Source organism: Triturus cristatus, chromosome 3_1, assembly GCF_964204655.1.
Source record: "Triturus cristatus chromosome 3_1, aTriCri1.1, whole genome shotgun sequence".
Classification (NCBI taxonomy): Eukaryota; Metazoa; Chordata; class Amphibia; order Caudata; family Salamandridae; genus Triturus; species Triturus cristatus.
Window position 1 is genome coordinate 1,150,999,755 of NC_140583.1, and position 21,468 is coordinate 1,151,021,222.

At 43.9% G+C, this 21,468-nt stretch overlaps 1 protein-coding gene across 12 annotated transcripts in view; it reads right to left on the minus strand.

The window, feature by feature from the left end:
- The window catches only part of BIN1 (bridging integrator 1), a 555,217-nt gene that overhangs the window by 163,673 nt on the left and 370,076 nt on the right, over window positions 1-21,468 (minus strand). For 8 of the 12 annotated variants that reach the window (XM_085646006.1, XM_085646002.1, XM_085646003.1 and 5 more), the window contains one exon: window positions 8,082-8,277. In XM_085646006.1, coding sequence (XP_085502132.1) covers window positions 8,082-8,277 — 196 coding nt within the window. Of the gene's footprint in view, window positions 1-2,107; window positions 2,237-8,081; window positions 8,278-21,468 lie in introns of all 12 variants that reach the window. The other 4 variants (XM_085646009.1, XM_085646008.1, XM_085645999.1 and 1 more) reach the window with 1 other exon arrangement.

A 21,468-nucleotide genomic window follows, 5' to 3' on the forward strand; every position in this document is an offset into this window, starting at 1 on the left:
GATTGTTCGCACTTTACAAATGTGGATTATTATTAGCACTTGCAAGCGGTCTACAGATCTGTTCTATAAAAATAAGGAATTGTAATAAAGCACAATCCCCTTTCTCACACTGCTTTGAACATTTGCATGTAAACTAGCCAATAATCGCAGGAGTGTGGGAGCCTGCCTGTTTTGTTTGCACATTTCAATTAGCATTTATTATGAGTTTTTAATGATGTGCTGAATATGCTCATTTGTTAGCATTGCTCTGGTACACCTATTTCAACACTTATCAGAAACATTCTCGGATGCTATACGTGGCAGTTGGTTAAGGAGCTCCAAAAACACTTAAAATGGTTTACATCAGTCATGTGAACTTCTCACCATAAATAATCTCCAGGGACAATCTAATGTAGTCCTTTGAGGGGACCACACAGTAAACAGAAAAACAGCTCCTTCCTTAGTCCTGCATCACTAACAATCCCCAGCAATGAACATTGTAGAATGTCACTTTATTTGATGAAGTTAGCTGGGGTTTTGAGATCTACTGTGACATCATTCCCTGGATGAGCCCTTTAAAACTAGTCTTAGTCAAAGTGCTGATCGATGCATCGCCATCAGCTCAGCTGTTCTGATGTAAGGAAGTAATGCTGTATTTTGATATAACCAAAAGCTGTGTGGTTTTTTTAATACATAGGAAAATGATATATTTCAATATGGCATGCTCGTAACAGTTGCAATAACCAATTGTGTTGAAATGGTGATGACTATACAAATGTTTGTGGCATTCCACTGTATCCTTCAAGTGCACGCAGATGGAGCATGCAAGCACACTATTGGTGGCTGCAGAAATATAGTCCGAGCAGAAGTCAATGTCAAAGGCTAGACTGAGGGGGGAATGACACAGAGGTGCAAGCAGACAGAGACAGTAAGCACAGACAGGGAGATGACGCAGCTCGGTGGTCTGTAGCTTCTTTCATATCACATTCAGGGCCGCTATTTGCTAATAAGCCAACTTGGCAGAGGCCCCATGGAATAATGAAACTTGGGAATTTGGGGTCATGGTCATCCTTGTCAACATCATGGTCTAGAAAGGTTCCCCAGCTCACACAATGACATGCAAGCGTATGTTTTTGGTATTGTCGGTCAAGGCTGAGAAATTTCACAGAATCACCTGGACAAAACTCTTCAGATACCGCCGACTGATTTACAGCCCCACTGGTCGTCCAGAGACATAGGAATGCCAAGAAATATGATTTACAATATGACAGAATGCATCTGCTCTAGGTAGATTTCAAAAGCATAGTTTACGTCTGTAGGTGGTGGGCAATACAATGGCAGGCCAGCCAGTCATTTTTTATAGGCCACATTAAGACTCCGGGGTATGTTCTTGAACATCTACTTTTGCCCATGTGAAAGAAGCCAGAGACCTTGGGCTGCGTCAGAGGAGTCAAAGTGAGGGGTGTCACAGAGAAGCCCTGCAGAGGTGTCACATGAGGGCCCGATCACCATGAAAATAAAAAACTAAGCAGTCGCCTGCATGTGTTCCTGCCAGTTCAACTCTACACGTCTTTGGAGCAATTACTCCTTCCACTTGAGTAAGGAAGGGCACCTCCAGGTATGGTCAACCCCTGGCATTCACACAAACAGCATTTCCTAGTCTACAGCTCTGTTAAAAACACGTCAGCTTTTACAGACACGAGTTTGCGTGCTACAGCGCTATATCTCACCCTGGTCCTGGATTTTAATCGGTGTTCCAGAGATGAATAACTGTATGTATTTCAAATGTTTTCAAGGGGAAGCACACACACCTCTATAACTACACCTCCAGAAGTAACTCATCAGCTTGTTCACTGGTGCGGTTTAAGCTTTTTTGGAGGCAATAAAAAAAAAATAATTTTAGGCGTACAATATTAAAAACCTCAAGCATCAAACCGGATATACACCGTTTCTCCAGTGCTCTTAGCACAGCTCTGAGCGGTTAGGCTTTACGCCAGCCTTCCATCCAATCAGCACACCGTGTGACGGCGGCTCTGTGGAGTGACACCTCTGCACGGGGAGTAGAGCAATGCGGGTCAGTGAATGGTGGTGGAGAACTGATGTCAGAATGACAGACGGAGCATCTAACCTGAGATGGGGTGGTCACACTTATCTCGGGCACAAAATTGTCATCAAACAGGCTGAGGATGTTCTCCTGCTGGAAGTCCTTGCACGGGGTATGTTTGGGAGGCGGCGGGACTGGCGGACCTTTTCTCAGCTACATGCAAGCAAAACAGGACCAAAGCCATACCCACACCAGGAAAAAAACAGAGAGACAAAACCAGTCAGCAACACCAGGGAACAGAGGGTCAGGTACAAATCGTCAAACAAGGGTTCACAGTTCATACATGGCAGCAGGGTGCATGGTCTCTGTGCAGAGGAATTAAACACAATTATTTGGTTATTAACACATAAAAAACACATTTCAGCATTTTTGGAGGTAGGTTGGGAGATTGGGGGCAACAAAACATCAGAGTACTTAATTAACAGTACAAATTTCATAAGGCACCATAGCGCTGACCTCCTCGCTGGTGCTGTAGTTGCTGAAATCTAGCACGACCTTTAATGCCCCAGCATCACCAACCTGCCTGGATGCTGAGAGAGGTCAGGGACCCAAGAGCAACTCTTCAGCTAATATCAAAATGCACCTCCATGTTCCCCGCTCTCCCACAGTATGCAAGATGGCCGCCACCGTCACTCCCATTTGCTGACATACGAAATAGGAATCTGCTGGCGCACTTCAGTTGCTACTATACTACAACTGGGCATGAAATGTCGCTTATAAAATAGTGTCTGCTTATACCTTCATCCTTATTTTGAGGCTGGTGCAAGTAGCAAGTTAAGTATTGCCTGAGAGGTCTAGGCATGGAACATGAAGGCATCTCAACTGGTTAACCCTTCCAAAAAGAGTGTGTAAAAGGTTAATTCTGAAAGCTCGCCTGTTCTTGGCTAATAGTAGTTATTGCGGTAAAAGTATCTAAATGGCATCTGTATATTAATAGAAGCTGCTCTTACAGAGAAATAATTACAGGGCTTTAGATCGATGAGCCCTAGTGGGGAGCTGAATGGAGTCTCTTCCACGACATGCTGGTTTCTCTTCAACCCTCTCACTCTAGCAGTTTCTGGGTTTCAGACTGCTCATGACTGTAAGTGTGCAGACTTCCACGGTGGGAGGGTGAATGATGGGAGGTGCAGGCTGGTCCTCGCCTCTGTAGTCGCATACTCACTGCTGCCTGTCATTCCTCTTTCTACCTCCCACAGGAGGCCAACCTCTCTTGAGCACCGAACCTCACGGTTGCAATGCGGAAGTATACAGCACGTTAATAACCCACGGCCCCTAAAATAAATGTTCATAGCCACCACAGCACAGCTCACGGCTTCAGGATCCAGCCACTGCACGGGTCTTGAGAGGCAAGAGAGGACATTAAGCAGAAGACAGATGCAACATGTGCAGGGCACGGAACCATTTAGTAAAAGGAGAGGGAGGCACCCGTCCCATCTGTTGTCACAGCTGGCTACATCTGTATGTACTGGGCCACCGGCACGGACGCTGGTAGTACCTGGTTCTTTGAGATGAGTGCAAACAAGTAAGGCAACATATCTCAATACCGTTCAGTTTGATCAATCCATTTTAGTATTTTGGTCTCATACGCAAAAAAAACCATTACTCTATATGTGAGGTTTTAACAGCTTGGGAACGATGTTGCTTTCCACTGCGTTGCACAAGAACACTGAAAAAAGACCCAGGTGAATACCTGGCTTCAAAGTTCTTTAAAAAAAAAAAATCCCAATTGGAAGATGTAGAAACTACATGGGCATTTATAGATACAGAAGAAACAGTAAACCTAGAAATAAAAAAAAGTAATCCCACAAATGTCAGACGCCAGGTACTAAAAGTTCTTACGTGAGTTAAATGCAATTTACTTCCTGATGTTTGCAAAACCAAATTCGCATTGATATAGTGCAACGGATATCAACATTTTGAAACACAAAAATTCTCGATAAAAAAGGTACACTTTAGTGCATTTTTTGCCTAAGCATTAATGGGCCATGGCGACACACATACTGTATACATTAGATATAAAAACGTCAGACGTACTAAACTAGAAAATTATTGTCAAAACGTAGAATGTTGTGCCTTTCCCAGCACCATTTCTGAAACTTACTGCTACCTTTGAAAACAATTTAGCATTTTAGTTTCCTTTTCTGGGTTAGACCTGTTATGGTGCTTGCACCATCCCCGGCGCACATATTAAATGCTATACTTACTGTAAGCAGTGGCCAGTCAGCCTGCCTCAGAAACTTCCAGCTATAGGCTTGAAACAGTGCCAATACCATTTGTATCAGGCCACGAAACACTTCACTGTGAATATCATGGACGACATTGTGCTGCCTTACCATCATGAAGAGAACCAGGCACGTGGAGGCGTGAACCAAAGCATGGACATAACCCGGAGAGAGGCTGCCACGGCTTTCCAAGCCTCAGCTGCTGGTTGGGTCAGAGCGACTCATTTGCTTGTTGAAGACCGGAATTTCAGATCAAGCCTATAGCTTATTCACATGCAATCAAGGCAAGCACTGTGGCACAAAGGGGCAGCACGCTTCATAACAAAGTCAAACATATGTGTCTTATAAGGAGGTCAAACATGTGTCTTACACGAAAACTGTAGTACCACCAGCTCACGGACATGTCTCTCATAGGACTTGTATTGGTCTTTCGCTGAATTACAGATCACAGGTTTGAGCCCCTTACACATCTCAATAGTAGGTATGTTTTTAGAATGAAAGGGAAAAGTAATATGTTCACAATTTTTGTAAGGTACTTGGAAGAACTAAGGCATTTATTAAAAATGCTGTTTACAAATGGAGTGACTATAGTACCAGCTCAGGGGACATCTTTCAAGAGTTTTTTTCAAGCTGCTCTGTCTGGGGCTCTGGGAGAAGAGGGGCAGCCGATCTGAGGAACAGCATGGCACAGAAGCGACACAACCAAGTCCCTTTCCTATTCCTCTGTACCAGTGCAGCATCGGGCAAATCTTCGCCATTCAAGTGCACAAACGTTATGCTTCTTTGCTGTTGCTGCTGTGGTGCACTGTCAAAACCCCAAGGTAAACGCCAGCCAGGAGCTGCTGTAACCCATGTTCTGTTGTTTAAATGATTTGTGGTCATTATTAGCCTATAAACTGGCAAAAAATAATTTATACAAGTTTGTCTCATGCCTAAGTTGACCAACATAGTACACAAATGTCACTTTAGTATGATTTTGAATGAAGAAACGTTATAAAAACAATTGTGGTCAATGGCAAGGGACCACGCGGTGTATTGCAAAGTGGAAGCTTTGGCAGGTGCAGAAACAGTAACAAGATTTAAGATTTTGAAATGCAAAGTATCATCAATGAAGAAATTGAGGTTTCCAGAGGATCTCTGGCAGAGTTTCGGCATAGATTTCTTAGGACCATGAAATGTGTTGCCAGAAAAATAAGTTTATCATTGTGTTAGGGGATCATACTTCCAAGTGGTCAAATGCACCCTATTTAAGCATCCTGAAATTAAATCTGAAATGCAATGTGTGTTAAAATGACTGGCAGATGGATTCTCTAAGGAGAGCTTAGAAAAAGTTTGTATCTGGCAATGGTGTCTGGTTTATATCTGAGGGGATGCAATGATTTAGGAAAAGGCATACAACATTAAAGATCAAGCATAAATCATCCCCCAAAACAGTATTCACCTAAGAGAGTGAAAAAACTGGTTGTGGGCAACTTGCGATGGGGGGATAACAAGAGTAATTTTCTTTAGTAGGAGATATAAGATAGATGACCGGAGTTTATTGAAATATGCCAGGGGTCACTCTGTTTAAGGATTTCAAAGGCAGAGAAGCAACGACCCTATCAGAAAAGAGAAGAAGTAGTTCAGAGAAAGAAATAAAGAGCTATGGAGAGGACTGAGGAAAGTCAGATGAAAGGTATGAGGTATGACAGATTGGAGCGTGTAGAGGCAAAGGGTGTCAAAATTGGAAAGGGTGTGACAGTGAGATTGCCAGGTAAGATGAAGAAGGGGTGCTTGAGGTAGTGTGAGGAGATGTTGGCGAAATGGGTTGTTGTGCAAGTAGGATCAGGCCCATGGTGCGATTTATAAAGGATAGTGCTGGTTAACGGAGTGGAAGGGGATGGTGGGTGGCAGACTGGAAACAGGCTGGTTGCAGACTATGCAATCCGCTGATGATTTAGAAGTGGCAATGCTTTCCAAGACACATGAAGAAAGTGTTCAAATGACATGCTTAACTAAGGGGGGGGGGGGTCACAATTTTGGTGTAGCTAATATTTCTTGCTTTACTATGTCGGTAGCTGTATCTCAGTTTGCTGTGGTTGTTTTTATTTTGATAGGACAAAATGCAGATTTGATATGCATGGACTGGCATCTTTCGACGTGAGGGGCAATGATCAGTTTGCTTAAGTGTCAGATGCTTATGATAGTTTCTGGCGCCAGAAGTGTACCTCTGTGCTCACAGAGTGTGGGCTAGTAGATCTGGGTTCACAACCAATGTGGGTATGTCACACTATCAACTTGAAAGTACAGTAATTACTCCTCGGAGGCAAAAAGATCTAGAATGATATTTGAATATACCTCAAAGTTTAGCAGAACTGAAAAACTGCTATGCAGCAATTTGAGGCGAGATGTAATAAAGCCAGCGTTCTGTAATTCTAAGTCCTAATAATTAGCTTGTGTTGTAGGTGTTCTTATCCTGCATGCCTCTGTTAATTCTAGCTTGCTTGTGTTCTGAAGGCCTTAACTCGGATTCTTGAAGGCACAAATGTGAATCACCGAATTAGTATCAGAACTGAGTGGTAAAAGGTTTGTGTTCCAAAACACTTGCAGAGCTCTTGTTCTGAGATACCATCTGTTAATAAAAGGAAGGGCGTCATAGCCCCAGTGCTGATATTATGTTGCTTAATGTACTTCTACCTCCGCTATTGCAATGCTTGTGTTCCAACTTCTAAGCCTGTGACAACTGTGTATTATGTTCCTACATTGTATTTATGTTATCATTTGTCAACTAGAAGTGTCATTGAGACGTATAGTTACAGAAAAGTGAAAAGATAAAAGTAAAGATCGATAGAATATTATGTTTTTTTAAACAGAGCAGCAGATGCACAGTCACCGCTTTGATGAAATTCGCTGGGATTGGTCATCCTTCATATCTTCAACCACTGAACATTTTTGCGATTTGTGGGGTTTCACAGAGACTCATCAGTAAATCTAGCACAATTGAGCCAAACAAACACCAACAGACCTGGCTACTCCAGATTTCAGAAAATACTTTTCTATTAATGTGGATCATGTAGTCACTGAAGCAAGCTGCCTCAGTTCAGCTTCTGTACTTAGTAAAACAATTATCCCTTCCCTAACCCTTGTTCTGCGTCAAGAAACACTGAGCTCGTATGGCAAGCAGGAGGGCTACTTGAAAGAAAAGGAGCAAAAGCTCTGAGAAGAGAGCAACCAAGGAAGGGAATGGAACAGGAAGAACCCAAAAAAGAGCAGGAAAGAAAAAAGGTGACAAAAGATAAAACAAGAGGCGAAAGAAAATAGGTAAAAAACTGATTATATACAGAAACAAAGATTGAAAGGGGGTAGAGTTAGAAGAGGGACTTTGCAGAAGAGGGTTAGAGAAGAATAGGAAAAAACATAGGAAGAGGCAAAGGGGCTGAGTGAAGCGAGGAGAGCAATAAGGTAGGAAATAGGAAGAGAAGCAAAGAGAAAAAGAAAAAGGAATGGAGAAAATGTTCGCTAGGGTAGAAGATGGTAATGGGGCTAAACAGTTTGATGAAGACAGAGATGCCAAAAGTAAGCATAAGAAAAGGAAACAAAAGAAATAAGATGAAGAGAAAAGAAGAGCGTGAAGAAGAGAACAATCAAGGCAAGATAACAAATGGAATGCAAGGCAGGGAAAGAGCAGGCAACCACATTTGAAAATTGTGTGCAGTATTCAACGCAATTACAGTAGGAAAAGTTGATGTCTCCAAATGAAGTACCTGGGGCAAGGAGGTAGAATGCTTCTAAATTACCTGCGATGGTGACTTGGTTAGTGTGACTGCGGGTACTTCTCCAAGGGTGGCAGGAGCTGCGGGGGCAGATGGGGTGACGGCAGCTGGAAGGTCCTCCTCGGGCTTGTGGTTGGCAGTCTTGGCCTCTGGGCTGGTGAGCGGTGAGCCGTCTAAAGGAAGCGAGGGGGGTTTGCCTACTTTTACAGAGCCCGTCTCACTACACAAACAAAAAATATTTCAAAGACTTAGAGAGTTGAAAGAGAGAGCACAAGCACAGCAGCGGATCAGACTGGGCACCATTCTTTATTAATACACTTTTCTGCAAACGCAAAAATTCTAGGCCCCAAATATGGCAGAAATAGTACTTGCTATCCACTGGGTTCATCGCGATGTAGATTACTACGAGGTGGACAGAAAGACGTATATTGAGAGAGAACCTACTAAAAATAATACTTCTGATGTTTCAAAGATAAGAATAAGTACCCCTTTTTTTTTTTCTATTTAGAACTTGAGTTTTGGTCTGGACTCTTAATTATGCTCCGATCAAACCAAAATTTTAAAGGTCCGTATCATGCAAGGCTTTGGTCGCGCATCTCTTCTATTCAGCTACTGCACAGGCTGTGACGTCTAAAGTCCACAAGCCGCGCGTGCCATTATGTTAAGTATCTTCAGCTTATTTTAGCCTGGTCCCCTTTAATCAGATTTAATTACTTTAGATCATATTTTTCAGTGAACTAAAGATATGCCATCTTCGCGTCGGCACAACATCCCGTGATTCTGGGCAGCTCATTTAATCTCCCCATGGACAGCGCCTGGATTCTCTAACTGGTGATAATTCGCACTACATAATTCTACAAACGAACAAATACTGGTATTGGCTGCAGATCGGCCTCTGTAGCAGTTTACATCATACCACATACTAGGGGAAGGCGACTGAGGGGGAAAGAACATTTTCCCTAAAGCAATGTCAAAATTGCCTCTCTCCAGATCGGCAACAGTAAGGAGCGTAAGTGCACAGTAGGTGGACAGGGTGCAAGATGGAAATGAAAAAGGGACAGAAGGAGAAGTGGGATAAACAAAGATTGACCTTAAATCCCCTATTCCGAATAGGACTGCAATTACATTCTAGCAAAAAACAGGATGTGTTTGTAAGTGTTCACCACGTCCAAATAATTCTACTCAAAATCTAATTTATTTCTTCCAGGTAAGAGGAGTACCAGCGAAATGCATTCCCAAGTAGGGAGCACAGCATCCCGAAAAGAGATTCTTTTACACTCTTGCAACCAGTGCTGCTCGGTTGGTTCCTTTTGGATCTGGTGGGACCTTCAGCAGCACACCACTCGGGGCAGCTGGGCTGCAACCAGAACTTAACCAGTCATTTTATGCACCAGGGCTAGATTTGTTTTATGGTTTGACTGCAGCAAAGCACTCCTCGCTCCCGCCCCATTGCCCATCGGACAATGGAATAACACCAGTCCCGAGTTCCCCAGCAGTTAAGAAGGTCAGTACCTCCAGAAGGAGTCTCACAGGGCCGCCAACTTGGACTGGACTGGAGATGGGAGTAATGGTAGGAAGGTGAGGAACCTAGGGATGGTTACCAAAATGAACCAAAAATGCAATGACGCACAGCACCACAGGAAAGTAAACCAACACTTGGGAGAGCCACTTCAATTCAATTTCAGCCCTGGTAAGACCTTGGTGGAGACATTGCCTTCTACCCACGACCACCCTGACAGAATCACCTGTGAGGTATCTCCAAATCTGGGAAGCGGGCTTATCCATGGCTGGTCAATGCTCGATAGGTGCACTGCAGTTGTATCACCGCCCTGTGGATATCTTCCAAATGTTGGCCCACCAACCAAGTCTGCTGAATCCCTAGGGTTTCCTTGCATGCTGCGGTCATTGCTGCTGGGTGCAGAAGCCAGATGGAGTATTGTCACCCTGCCGTCGACTAAGGGAGTCAGTGGAGGTCCTTTTGTACCCTACTTCTAGAGTCTGTCGGGTATTTATGAGAACCTATTAACCTCTTAAGGGACCCTCCATCATCCCTCGCGGACACCAAGTTTAGAAATGGACAGAGCATAGGCTCTGACACGTGTAGGATCCAAAAGGGGGGTGGAGCAAGGTTACATCCACTAGATTGGCAAGATTCATGCCTATAAATCAGGCAGACCTCAGGCGAACGTTTTGCTGATAAAAGGAAATCGCCCTCCATGGGGAACGCAGGATTTAGCTATAAACATGGTTGCGGAAAGCCCGCCTGTGCCGACAGCTGTTGAACAGAAATTATGTATGAATGCAAATAAATGTACTTTAAAATTTACGTGAAAGCCTTGACAAAAGAATTAACAGTAGCCAACAGCTAAAGCGGGATATTGCAAGTTCAGATGCCAATAGCTTGGCTTTTGACACCAAACTCCATAACTGGTGTTCTTTTTTTATTACAAGAAGGTGGAAAGCCATCTATTAGTGGGCTGCAAGTCGGGTCTCATCACATTGGCCACATGCTGATTTATGAGCCAGGTGAGCTCCACTAGAAGGCAAGGGGGAGGCCGGAGGGTCTAGGTGACCACAGACGCATCCATTCTGCTGGACATGGAGTCTGTTCTGTGGGGGTGCGCTTCAGGTGAACGCAGGGGGCAGCATCTTCTGAAGCATGTACTGAATTTGCCACAAACACACACTGAATTTTGATTGCTGCACCATGTTAATCAGCTGGCTTATTATATCTTTAGTTGGTGGGTGTTAAACATAACGTTTATATTATATGTGTAGTTTATGTATGGCGTCAAATAATTTACATTAACTATAATAATACTTTACAATATTGAATGTACTGATGTAGTAGGTACACATAGTGATCTTTCTAGGTATTATTGCTTGCATTGCATAGTGTGGGGCAAGGGGGGTGGTGTCAAGTTGTAATCATGGGTACGGAGTTGTGCTTCAATGTGGCACTTCTTCTTTGTCGCTTGTAAAGGAGTCTCAGCAAGCATTGGGCTTGCTTTTTGAACCGAGATGACTATCTGCCACATCTTTAGAAAGACAGTTTTCTTTAAAGCAGAACTTAAAACAGTTTCTTCACACAGGTTTACATTCACAGATTGCATGCTGTCGCAAAAAGCCTACCTGCTACATTCCTTAAAATCCTGCATGATCTTGAGTCACTATTCCCCTCTTATTTTTAATGCACCTCTGCTTACCTTATGTGACTCTTCTATATATAAACTACTCTTACATCTCAAGCCTGTCTTAAAGCTATTTTAAAAACATTTGCTTCTCACATATCCCCCTCTATTGATCACACCCAACTCACCAACGTACCACAAAGAGTACTGCATGCTAAAGAAAACCATTCCATGCATTAGTTTAACTCCAATAACCAATGGACTGACGACTAACTTTGGGCTCCTTGGTAGCGTGCTCCTCACCATAAAGCACTTTAACGCCTCACTAGGGCTAGTAAGCGCTATATAAATGCAGTTTTAATACAATTAAATTGGTAATGTGATATCTCAGTCTTCCATTGCAGTGTCAGCCACTGCATGAATTCAGCTGTCAGAAAAGGCTTTTTAGAAGAAGGAAGAGAAAGAACCTGGCAAAGTGCATGTCATGATGCATATAATGTGGGTTTTTATCACCGGAGGGCATAGGTATGTATTTAGCAATAGCATGTTGTTCATTTCAGTTTAAGGGTCACATCACTTTTTTCTTCAGTTTTTCTGCCACCTTTGATGCCAGACAGGAATACACACGGATTGGCTGCAAGGGAGACCTGCCGCCGCATTACACCCCCCCCACCCCCATGCTCCCGAATTGGCTAATGAATCTAACAGTTCCTGAAGTTAAAGAATGACAAAAGATGGGAGATCAAAAGAGAGAAGTAAAAGAGATGATAGCAAATGATTATAACAGATAAAAAGTATGGGACTGGAGTGAGATGGGTTGGGATGAAAGGGGAGAGTAGATGATATTCAGTCAGTCAAAACATGTTTATTTAGACTTTATTCTTCAAACAGAAGTTCTTAAAAGCACAAGTAAAAAATGAAATCCAAAATGAGCATTTCACAATTTAAACACAATTCATCCAATCACATAAAAATCGAAAGGTCCTTAAACTACGCAGGGGATTAATATTGCTCCTCCCAATACTTAAAAAATATAACAATTTGACCGTAAATATGTATTAACAGACAATAAAAATCAACCCATAGTGCACGTCGCATCAAAGAATCTCATTTTTATCTAGAATTTAATTGCTTGCCCCCTATCCTTAATACAGTATTTTATAAAAACCGGTTTTAATAATGACTTCCTTTGTGCTAAATCCACAGACAATCCACAAGATTGTGAATTAGATCACCTTTCATGTAGAGGTCACAATTAAATTTCTTATCTTCATTTAGCAAAATTCCATGCCCTTCGGACATCAAAACCTGGGTTGACCCAGATTTAAATCTCAGAAGACTTCAACGCATCTTTACATAAGGAAGTTTCTCCAGATAGGAAAAGGCCTCGTCTCCCATCCATGAATTTATCAAGTGGGAGACAGATTGTTTCTTATTTAAATATATGAGATCCTCCTCCCTGGAGACCTGTTTTGTTATTCTTCTCTGCTCCGCCTTACTGACCCCATCTGGTCAATACCATCTGCTATTTTTAATTCCCTACAGCAGTTTAGGATTCTCTCTCTAGCTCCAGGGGCCAAGGTTAGATCACTTTGCAATATCTCACTTTTACATAGCAGAGAAATTCTGGAAATCTCCTCGCAGTCTACTCATACCCAGAATTTCATTATCTCTGCATGTGCTAAGTGAGTCCACCCCGTCAGGCCTGTTCTACTCTAACTGCCTTCACCACTGAAGAAGATGGGAGATAGAATAGTCTTTCTAGGCACCTTCCTTCTTAGAGGTCCCATCTTTTCTTGCCTCCTATGCCAACCACCTGGATACCATACTGAAACTACGGCCTTATCATACCCTGATATGCTGCCAGCACTGTCCGTAAGGAGGGACCTCTATTGCGGCTGTCAAATTTCTTCGCTTCCCCCTCTGATGAAAGTGCCTTGGCTTGTATCGAGGCAAGATGACCCTTCCAGCATAGATCATGGGAGGACCACATCCTCAAATATTTATATATATTAACTCTCTCGATTTTGACTTTGTTTATTGCCCAACCCAAACTTTGCCTCATCTTTCCTATGGGAAACACTTTGGTCTTTTCCATGTTTATTTTTTTCTTCTTGCAGTAACTTGCGAATACATCTAGTTTTCTGTGAAGACCAATTCCTGTCAAATCAAAAAAACTAAATTGTCCACTTATAAAAGATAGCTAACATGCATGCCATTCATTTTGGGCTAAAACTCTTCGATTGGCTGGATACTTTAGGGTGATCAGCCAAAAAAAGGGAAAATAGTGTCGGTGCCAAAACACACTCTTGCCTAAGGCCATTTCTTAGATTGATCCTCTTAGGGAGGGATCCCTCACTGTCTAATTCTACTTGGGCCCAATTATCCCTATGGAGTTCCGGTAGATTAAAAGCAAATCGCTGGGAATTCCATATTTCTTTAATGCCTCCCATTGCAAGACCCAGTCAACAGAATCAAATGCAGAACTAAAATCTACAAAACAACAATCCAGTACTCCACACTGTTCAATAGATATATTAGCAGTGGACCATAAACTAAAACAGTGGTCGATCGTCAAATGACCCTCCTTAAAACCTCCTTGCGCTTGTGGGGTAATTCAATTTACTTCTGCCCACTCCAACATCCCAAAAAGGTTTTTTGATAAGAACTTGCCATTTATGTCTAACAGGTTTATTTGCCAGTAGTTTCCAGAGAGAAAGTATGCACCTTTTTTATATATAGATTTGATTGCCACTCCCTTCCAACTATCCTGAAATCTTCCCGTCAAAAGGATTTCCTGAAAAAGGATATAAAACAAGGAGGTCCACCAGGCAGTATTTGTTTTTATTATTACTACCGGTAGATTATCAGGTCCTGCAGCCCTCGTGAGTTTTAACATTTCAATTGTTTAAACAGAAAACCTCTCCTTTGTTTTTCCTTAACAAGGAATCTTCTAAGAGGCTGGATAGATGTAGCATCGTTGTTGTAGGCCTCCTCCAGGAATTCTACCAAAGCATCCTTACCCACCGAGCCTGACTATTTTCCTTGGGAATTTCCTATCCCACTCTGTACCAACCTCCAAGAATTTCCTTATATTTTTTGACTCCATTGTCTCAATCATTGCTTCTCCACATTTTGCTTTAAATTCCAGCTTCTTCCTAGCTACCAGATTTTTAAATTCTTTCTTTAAGCTAAAAAATGCACAGCATGCCAATTTTATTCCTAGGCAACCTTGTGTGTCTTTAAAGCTTCCTTATATTCTGTTTTAAAAGTCTACATTACTTGTCAAACCAGATTCCTGACCTGCTTCACTGACTTAGTTTTGTTTTGAGTATTATTGAAAGCAGTCAATTCAATTTTTAAGCATGCAACAAACATTTGTATTACCTTATACCAAGGTAGAAGGTCAGAGGGTAACTTTCCAAATATAAATTCCCCACATGTGTATTGAAGGGTCTTCAATAGGCTTAGGTGCTTCTCAGAGATTCTTGTTCTTAGGCATTTAGAATATCCAACTTTTACAGGGAAATCCTTCATCTGCCTTGGTACAATATCCAAGTTGAGGGATGTACCTAAGGGGCAATGGTCACTCCCCTCCAGTTGTAGAAACTCACATTTTCTGATTAATTCGAAAGCTCATGCTTGCACAAACACAATCTATTGGGGAATCCTGATTGCCATACTGGAAAGGTTTCCTTTCAGGGATGTTTGCAGTCACTGGACCATTTAGGCACAAAAGGCCATTTGATGTAAGGAAATCTAACAAGGCTACATCCCTTCCTGAAGCCTCGTTTGATGAAAGACAGACATGTTGCACATTAAAAGCGGCTAATCCTCATACCTTTTATCCACTATCTCAAAGCAATTTATGATTAAAATCATCCCCCATCAAGATAAGCAAGGGTTGAGGGTAGAGCACATCTATATTAACCACATCTTCTTTAAACAATTCAAATTTCCATTATAGTTGGGAAGACTTCTTGCATGCATATAAATGTTCAAGATGATAATATATTCCTTCCCCTTATTTGCATTTGCCAATTTTGTACCACAGGTAAGAATCCATTTGCAGCATGTCTGAACTTCCCAAATCATGGAGGCAATTTTAGTGGACACCAATGTTAATAGCTCCCCCAGAAGGCCATCCTGAAGCATTACCTACGGCCTTCAGGTGAACTCCCAAAAACCCATCTATCTGTGGGGGTCTCTGCACAGCCATGTCCCCTGGAGGCACAGACTGAAGTATTGTTCTGTTATTCTCTAAACACCTGCAACTTCATTATTTCATTTAAACCGTGAGAGTTCCAGGAGAACAAGCTGATGCTGTGCAGAGATACCCATCCCTAGTCCACATTGTTTAGATTGGCCCATTCTCCCACATCCTCATCCCAGTCCGGACAATCACCTATTTTGATTAAAAGGAATGCCCCTATATCTTTCCCCTTGGGTCAATATAACTTGAAATCTCCCTCCAGACCTCCATAGCATTTCAGATAATCCGGACTTAGAGGTACAAGGTGTTCTAGGTCCATTTCCCATATTTTTACCCCCTGGGGTTTTAGCTCAATTTAAACCTAAAGAATAGTGTCTCTGAACAACCCTAAATATAGCAGGATCTTTGTTACATCCTTGCCTTCTCTATTTTCCGGGAAGCCCACTTGTTTCAAGTCGGTTGTAGAAACTGAGTGAAAACTGGGGCAAGAGGAAATTAATTTGAGAAGATAAGACCTATTTAAAGGGTTTACCTTCTTTAATCTTTTCCTCCACCGGTTTTCTGGGCTGACTCTAGGTATACCCATAAAGAGTTTGCCTCCTTTCCCGGTCCTCTCTGGGTCCATGAGAGGAAGGGGCTTTCCCCACTCTGAGATGAATCTAACATCCAGAGTGTGCACCGTCAGATCTTTTCTTCCCCCTCTAGGTTTCTCCTTTCATTAACCCTCCTTATTTGATGCTGCATTTTAACCCCATTGGCACTCTTCATTCGCCTTTTGCCCCTCCGTGCCTTACCGGCAGAACCAGCTAACTGAGCCCGGGAGAGATACAGTTTCCTTTGCTTAGGGGTATTTTTACAAGGATCAACTGTGTGAGGGGTAGATACACTGCCTTTTGCCCGAGTACTACCTGTACTCCCTCCTTTTCTCACCTCTGTGCTTCTCACTTTGGGTTGAAACTGTTGTCTAGCACACAGGATTTTCGTTTTCCTACCCCTGGATATTGACCTTTGCTTCCCTTTTTTATTAATTTAATCAGTCTTAGGAGACCCAGGGCAGAGAAATAGCCACTGTAGTAGCTCGCCTTTTCTTTTTTAGAATCGAATATTTAGATATGCGATTTCAACTTATCAGTATTCAGAACCACTGCATGGAACATGCCCTGCAAGGTTTTTTCCATTAAGTCCATAACATCCAACATCAATGAAGAGGAGCATGATCCAGCATCAAAGTCAGATGGTAACGTGGGAGGAAGGTCCTGGTTCACCATATTTATTGGGCTTAACCAGAACCCCCAAGGCACGCAGCATAGGCAAAAGCCCAGGACATTAAGTGCCTTAGATAGTGTTCCGTTGGTGGCTGTTTCATCCAAGTCTGGTATTTCTTGACTCCAATGTTTTCTCCTTGGGTGCTTACTTCCCAGTTCCACTAAATAACAAGCATGGGTGACGATGACAGACTTGGCTCCAACTGGGCTACCCTTGTTCGAGCAGGGATTGTGCCTGATGCAGCTCTACAGTGTTCGTATCAATGGAACTGGAGATACGAGGGATAGATTTTCCTTTCCCATTTTGGATGAAATACCCATCAAGTGCTTCCTCACAAACTCTTTAATTGATTTCACCAGGGGAGATGCCCTTGTGGACCTGGATTCATCCACCTCTGGTGTCCTCCAAAACCCTGAACATCCATCTATTACACTTGATTGGCCAAGGCTGCCCTTTATTATTATTATTCTTCAGTATACAGAGAAGACAAGTGAAAATCTTCATTTTCTTGCCCAGACCACCACCACCTCCACCACAGAAACATCACTTTGTCAGTATCCTGACATAATCCAATCTTGCTCTGCATATGAAGCAGCTCAACTTCACCAGCTCCGTAAAAATAAGCAGCACCCTATTATCTCTTTGCCTTCAATGTTGGGCAGATTGTTTAATAGGGGGCTGTGACCACAGGGCACCTGGACGCCAGGAATGCTTGGGACATGCCGGGGGCACAGCCACACGTTGCGCTCTGCCTTGGATCCCAAAGGTAGGCCGACACGGTTACAGCCGTTCAGCCCCAGAACTCACCCGATTGCAACATCATCTGGCGTATGCATGCACTTTGCATAGCAACCAACAGCACTCGCTGTACCTCCTCCTACTCCACTACTATCAGTATGGGGGATGGGGGGGGGGAATCTGTCGAGCACTGCCAATTACCGCCACAGACTCCTGCGATCTATGCCTTCAATTTCCAGTCAGAAATCAATCCTTCCTGCTCCATGCTCAGCTACGTGGTTTTGCAGCGTTTGTGCGCATGTTTGTGTAGCAGGCGTTCTGTGGCCGGCACAAGCATGGTCTGAGACAGAACTGAAATGGATGTTATTAAGAGGGACAATGGAAGGAAGGTAAGGAGAGATGGGGAAAAGAACAAAGTTGCCAGATGAAGTTACAAACTGCTTATCAAGGGAGATCCTGACAGGAAAGGTCGTGGCACACCCTGGCAGATGGATGGAGGAAAACAGACAGGTACTTTTGCAAAATCTTGAATAGCCAACCTCCCACCCCAACCAAAAAAAATAAAAAGAAAGAAAAAACGTCAAACAGTATCAACGTGAATGTAGAAAAATACAACTTACCGAACAATTTTCTAAATAAGTACACATGTCAGATAGGATTTGTCAAACTGATCTCTTATGCCTTCTCAAAACTGTGAATGAAAGCATTGGAGAAGAGTCTATAAAATCAGCTTTCCACTGCAAATCTTGATCTAACCTTTTATCTGTGACACTGCACGGCGGTGTGAGCTGGGAATATTTCATCTTGTTAAAGCATGTTACCCCACAGGCGTGGAGGATTCCTTGTTCCTGCGGCTTAAACGGAAATAATGCAAGCTTGAACTCACACCTGTAGACATCCACAAGGTAGGGAGGTTATATGCACATGACTGAGTCAAAAACCCTACAGAAAATGTTTAAAAACAAACCTAGGCTTGAGGGGGGGAAGCTTAATCAGTGAAAACATGACACGACAGGGTTGTGTGTGTGTGGATTCTTTAATTCCATATTTGGTTTAGATGACACTGGAGATGTAATGGGATTTGAACATGCACAACATATCGGTCCTTATATTTTTCTGTCATGACATTGTTGTTCCTGCCACCATGATGGTCTCCCTAGGAACACATTTCTTTCTTTTGCAGGTTTCAGCTTATAGAACTTCAACTTGATGTCGTCGGTATGTTTCTTTGCGGGTGGTAGGTTTTGCTAAGTAGTAAAGTGGTTTGCCAGTTTAACCTTTCCAGATATCATCTGAGCATCAAATTGCTCAGCGTTTGTGCAACACTATGCATGTCCTTTCCAATGCTCATTCATCATTGCCTAAGTACAACTTTGGTCATTCTGCACATGGTCACATTGTAGTGAAATCAAAACCACGTTTGACTTCTTCCTGGGTTGGGCGTATCCCCGGAATAACTCAACTGCATCCCTTACTGCTCGCAGGAAAGCATAGCAACAGGTGTCTCTGGCTCAATCTTCACATGTGAACATGAGCAATTTGTCAGGAACAGCAGGGAAAACTGCGGCAATGGGGGTGTGATGGGAAATGTGTTGGGCGGGGGAGGTGACTGCTTGACGGTTGGGATCGGAATCCTGCGCTGTTCCACATGCCCAATTTGCACACAGCACGGTTGGTTTTTATGCTGTTATTTTCAAGGACTGTTGTGGAAGCAGTGATTAGTGGTGCATTTGTGCCAGTAGCACAAGTTACTTACCTTCGGTAAAGATATATCCTTAAGAGACAGTTAGTGATAGATTCCTTACCTTATAATTACCCCAAGGCGTCAGACTGGATCTGGAAAGTTTTCATCAGCAGTACCCCTGCGCGTTGGAAGGTGGCGTCATGTGGCTCCGCGTCCGTCATAATCGCTGGGATAACGTCACGGCAGCTACTTAGACGCCGCCCTCGCGTGCTGACGTCAGTTCTGTACACGACTTTCCGCGCCAGGAACGCACAGCCATGCAAGATACTGACCACTGGTGCACTGAAACTAGGGCCCTGAAAGGGATGACTTTAACCCTAGAAATCAGTTGGCAGAACGGGGAGAATGGGTGGGGCGATAAGGAATCTATCACTAATGTCATGTCTCTTACAGATATATCGTTACTGAAGGTAAGTAACTTGCGCATCTGAAAGAGACACGTTAATGATAGATTCCTTACCTTAGAATAGATACCCCAGCAACACCAACCCCGGTTGTGGGTCTGCGAACCAAGATCACACCAGAAAGTCACGGAGAACACAACGGCCAAAGAAGCCATCTCTCCGGACTTGGCTGTCAAGGCAATAATGCTTTGTAAAAGTGTGCAGCGAGGCCCACGTGGCTGCCTGACAGAGGTCTTGTAGGGGGACACCACGTCCCAATGCGGTAGTAGCTGCAGTCGCCCTGATGGGATGAGCGCGCAGCCCCACTGGAGGCTCCTTTTTAGCCAGAGAATAACAGGCTTTGATACACAAGACGACCCAGCGGGAGATAGTCCTCTTGTGGACAGCCCTGCCTTTCTTGGTGCCTACGTAGCCAACAAAGAGCTGGTCATCCACCCGGAACGGTTGTGTGCGATTCAGGTAAAACGAGAGCGCATGTTTTGGGTCCAGACGGTGGAGCCTCTCTTCCTCTCTGGAAGGGTACGGAGGTGGAAAGAAAGTGGGCAAGGTGATAGTTTGCCCAATATACAAGGCAGTAACAACCTTTGGCAAAAAGGAAGGACGAGTGCAGAGCACAACTTTGTCCGGATGAACAGACAGAAAAGGAGGTTTACAAGAAAGAGCCTGGAGCTCACTCATGCACCTAGCGGAGGTGATGGCAACCGGGAAAGCAGTCTTCAAAGTCAATAATCTAAGAGGACAGTTGTGAAGCGGCTCAAAGGGAACGCACATCAAATAGGTAAGAACCAGATTCAAGTCCCACTGCGGCATCACAAAAGGAATAGGAGGGAAAAGGTGAGTAATGCCTTTGAGAAATCTACTTACAACAGGGGACTTGAAAAGAGAGGGCTGATCAGGGAGCCTGAGAAAGGCTGAAATTGCAGAAAGGTAGCCCTTAATAGTGCCAAGAGCAGAGCCCTGCCAGGCCAAAGGAGGAACAAAAGGACTTCTGAAGGAGGGGCACAAACGGGATCTACAGTTGTTGCTGTGCACCATGCCACAAATTTGTTCCACCTGCAAGCGTATACCAATTTAGTGGAGGGACGCCTAGCTGCCAGAATGATATCACAGACTTCAGGAGGCAAGTCAAATGGAATCAACTGTTGCCGCTCAATCTCCATGCAAGGGGGTGGAGGCTGGACAGGTTCGGGTGGAGGACCGTCCCCTGCTGCTGCGACAGAAAATCCTCCCGAAGAGACAGTCGGATCGGGGGATCCATGCTCATACTGAGTAGCTCTGGATACCAAACTCTTCGAGTCCAGTCTGGGGCCACAAGAATGACTAGGGGCCCAGTCGCGCCTGATCTTCTTCAGCACTCGGGGTAGAAGTGGTATAGGCGAAAAGGCGTACAATAGACCGCAACTCCACTCGTGATGAAAAGCGTCGCCGAGCAAGTGCCGTCTTGGAAATTCCAACGCGCAGAACTGCTGACATTGTGCGTTCTCTTCGGTGGTGAATAGATCTAACCAAGGCTCTCCCCATTGGTGAAAGAGACCGTGCGCCACCTCCAAGTGAAGACGCCCTTCGTGATCCATCATGCACCTGCGGCTGGGTTCATCTGCCCTGACGTTCAAAAGAACCTGCCAAGTGTTGAACCACCAAGGAAATACCTTAATGTTCCAGCCATGTCCAGAGACACAGAGCCTCCTGACATAGGGTCCACGACCCCACTCCGCCTTGCTTGTTGCAGTACCACATGGCGATGGTGTTGTCTGTGAACACCTGCACTACTCTCCCCTTGAGAGAGGGAAGGAATGCCTTCAGTGCAAGTAGGATCGCATGGAGCTCCAGAAGGTTGATATGGAGCCTGGACTCCGCAGGAGACCAGAGGCCTCTGATCTCCGCCTCTCCCATGTGGCCGCCCCATCCAGGAGGG